At 44.6% G+C, this 3,089-nt stretch overlaps 1 protein-coding gene across 1 annotated transcript; it reads right to left on the bottom strand.

The window, feature by feature from the left end:
- Nucleotides 1-994: 994 nt before the first annotated feature.
- On the bottom strand, nucleotides 995-2,386 carry LOC149176097 (uncharacterized). The gene is made up of 2 exons (XM_089421344.1): nucleotides 1,439-2,386; nucleotides 995-1,288 (listed from the first exon to the last, which is right to left on the bottom strand). The coding sequence occupies exons 1-2, from the start codon at nucleotides 2,384-2,386 to the stop codon at nucleotides 995-997; spliced, it is 1,242 nt and encodes a 413-aa protein (XP_089277470.1).
- Nucleotides 2,387-3,089: the final 703 nt, after the last annotated feature.

The raw sequence follows: 3,089 nt of genomic DNA, 5'->3' as shown, positions 1-3,089 counted from the left end.
TTTTCTTCCCACCAGATAATGGTGCCACATTTTCAGCGCGTGAACCACCGCGGTTAATTCCAGATCATAGGCGGAATACTTTTGTTCATGCTCTTTTAATTTTCGGGATTCATATGCGATCACCTTACCTTCCTGCATTAACACCCCACCTACGCCCTCTTTACTTGCATCTGTGCAAACTACATATTCCTTCTCTGGGTCTGCAACATTCAGCACAGGTGCGGTGGTGAGCAGGTATTTGAGCTGCTCAAAGCTCTGTTGACAATCTGTTGTCCACTTAAACACTTTCCCCTTCTTTTGCAAAGAGGTGATAGGGTATGCAACCTTGGAAAAACCTTCTACGAACCGTCGGTAATAACCAGCCAACCCCATGAAGGATCGAATATCTGCTACGTCTTTGGGTGTTGGCCATTCCATTATGGTTTTGATCTTTTCGGGGTCCACCGCTATACCTTCTTTTGAAATGATGTGTCCCAAGTATTGAATCTGTTCTTTATAAAAATCACATTTATTTAATTTGCCATATAGCTGATGCTCCCGTAGCGTCTGTAACACTATTCTGAGGTGCTCCTCATGCTCTTTAATATTCCGGGAATATATAAGTATATCATCAATAAATATTAACACAAACTTGTCTAAGTATTGATGAAATACACTATTCATCAAACACATAAATGTCGCAGGTGCATTAGTCAACCCAAAAGGCAGTACCACAAACTCGTAGTGTCCATAACGAGTACGGAAAGCAGTTTTAGCTATGTCCTCATCCTTTATTCTGATTTGATGATAGCCCGATCTCAGGTCAATCTTGGAAAAGATTGTCGCCCCCTTCACCTGATCGAACAGCTCATCAATGCGGGGTAGTGGATACTTATTTTTAACTGTCAGTTTGTTCAGCTGCCTGTAATCTATGCACATACGAAGAGTTCCATCCTTTTTCCTAACAAACAGCACAGGAGCCCCCCAAGGAGATACACTGGGGCGGATATACTTCTTACAACTCTTGCAGCTGCATCTTTAACTCAGTTAATTCCGGCACACTCATCCGGTAGGGTGCACGGGATACTGGGGCTGCACCGGGTACCAATTCGATGGTAAAATCCAAATCCCGCTTGGGCGGCAGCCCTGGAATTTCTTCTGGAAATACGTCAGCAAAGTCTCGCACCACCGGAATATTTTCCACTGTCGTAATTTTATTCTCAGACCCAGCGTACCCCACCTGAATTGCATATATTTGACATTTCTTCCGCACACTTTTAACTAGCTGTGAGGCCGTAATTGGCCGGATCTGCACCGGTTTTTGGATGCCTTGAATTTATTTTTCCAATCCCAGTTCATCTCGGTATGATATGGTTTTTGTTTTACAATTAATTACAGACCATCGCTTTTCCAGCCAATCCATTCCTATCAGCACATCATAAGATCCGAGAGGGAGTACATTCAGTTCTGTTGTTATTGTCTGACCAGCTAATCGTAATGGACAGTTGCTGACCTTCGTCAACACTCGTCTTTTGGCCCCCGTGGCCAGCTGTACTAACCAAGGATTTTTAAACTTAATAGTTTGCAACTTGCAGCTTTCTACAACTTTGGGGCTTACATAGCTTAAAGTAGCTCCTGGGTCTACTAAAATAGAAACAGTTCGATCATAGAGCTTACCTTCAAACTCAATCATGGTTGGTTGGTAGTCAGCATGTCGATCCTCAAGTGCTGCATTGATTCTGGGCATCGATCTGGCCACGTCTCGCACGGTAGAAGCTTCATAAATCTGGGACAACTGGTCACTTTCCTTCCGATGAGGACAATTCTTAATATAATGGGGTCCACCACAACCCCAGCACTGAACTGGTGGCCTTGTTGCACCTTCATTATCCGTTCTAACCTGCTGTTCACTGTATTTAGACTCAGCAGGTGGCTTAAATCTGATCTGACTCCTGGATGGGTTTTTAGTGCCGGTTCCTTTCGAAAATCCTTTGTGGAAGCTGTTGCGAGCTCCCTTATTTCCCGCAGCCACTCTACTGCTCTTCTTGTCTGCCCATCGCTTCCCAAAACCTTCTCCTTTTTGCTTGCCCTGCTGGTAACAGAGTCTAGCCTTCCGAATAGCTTCGTCCATCGTCTTCGGATTATCAAACTCGATTCTTTCTCGCATTGCCAGCGGTAGGCTACTTACAAACCGCTGCACCTTAGCCTTCTCCTCTCGAATGTACGGAACATAACGGAGCAGAGACGTAAATTTGGTTACAAACTCATCTATGGTCTGCTGTCCCAGCCGTAGATCGTGGAATTCTCGTGCTTTTTCGTCATAGAAGCGTTCTGTCAGGTATTTTTCCTTAAAATACTTTTGAAAGGCCTCCCAAGTCACGTCCTGCTCACTCACCCCCCACACCATCTTGACCTCTTCCCACCATAATGTGGCTTTGGCCTGCAGCTGGAATATAGCCAGCCGAGCCTTAAGATGGTGATCATACTCGTACACTTGGAAATACTTATTCATATTGATCAGCCATGCTTCCGCAGCTTCTTCTGACTCCCCATCAAACTGAGGTGGCTTAATCTTCCGAAACTCACCCTGTAATTCCATTCACGGTCTTTTTGGAGTTTGATATTCGAAAGCGTTAACAGACTTCTCTCCTCGCGTCTCGGCTCTTTCCTCTGCATCCTCTGGTTCTGTATGATAGCTCTGTTCATCTGTTACCCATGTCTGTTCAGGTCTAGGATGGGACTGTTGATGATGTTGTTTATCTGATAAACTTTTCAGAATCCTCTCCTGTTCCATGTTTAATCTTGCATTGTCTTCCCGCAAACGGGCCATTTCGTCCTTCAACTCCTGGACTGTCCTCAATATAGCCGAATCAGTATTGCGGCCTTCTGCCCCCAGTTGTACCCATAACTCAGGATTTCCCTGAGGATGAGCTACATTCTCTGGTTGTCCCACGTTCCGGTGAGGAGCGCTACTGGTTCGTCTCATCCTGCAACCTGTACAAGATTAACTAATTCAACAGCTGTGATTATATACTTCAGTATACTCTTAGTTTGGTTGTCATGACACTATTTATGCATTACTGTTTTTCTTTAAAGTTTACCCGAGGTCA

The sequence above is a fragment of the Pinus tabuliformis genome, chromosome 4_1, assembly GCF_031772625.1.
Source record: "Pinus tabuliformis cultivar Carrire ecotype Pingquan chromosome 4_1, CPIR1, whole genome shotgun sequence".
NCBI lineage: Eukaryota > Viridiplantae > Streptophyta > Pinopsida > Pinales > Pinaceae > Pinus > Pinus tabuliformis.
Note: the sequence above shows the minus strand (reverse complement) of the source record. Positions and strands in the feature narration are given on the sequence as shown.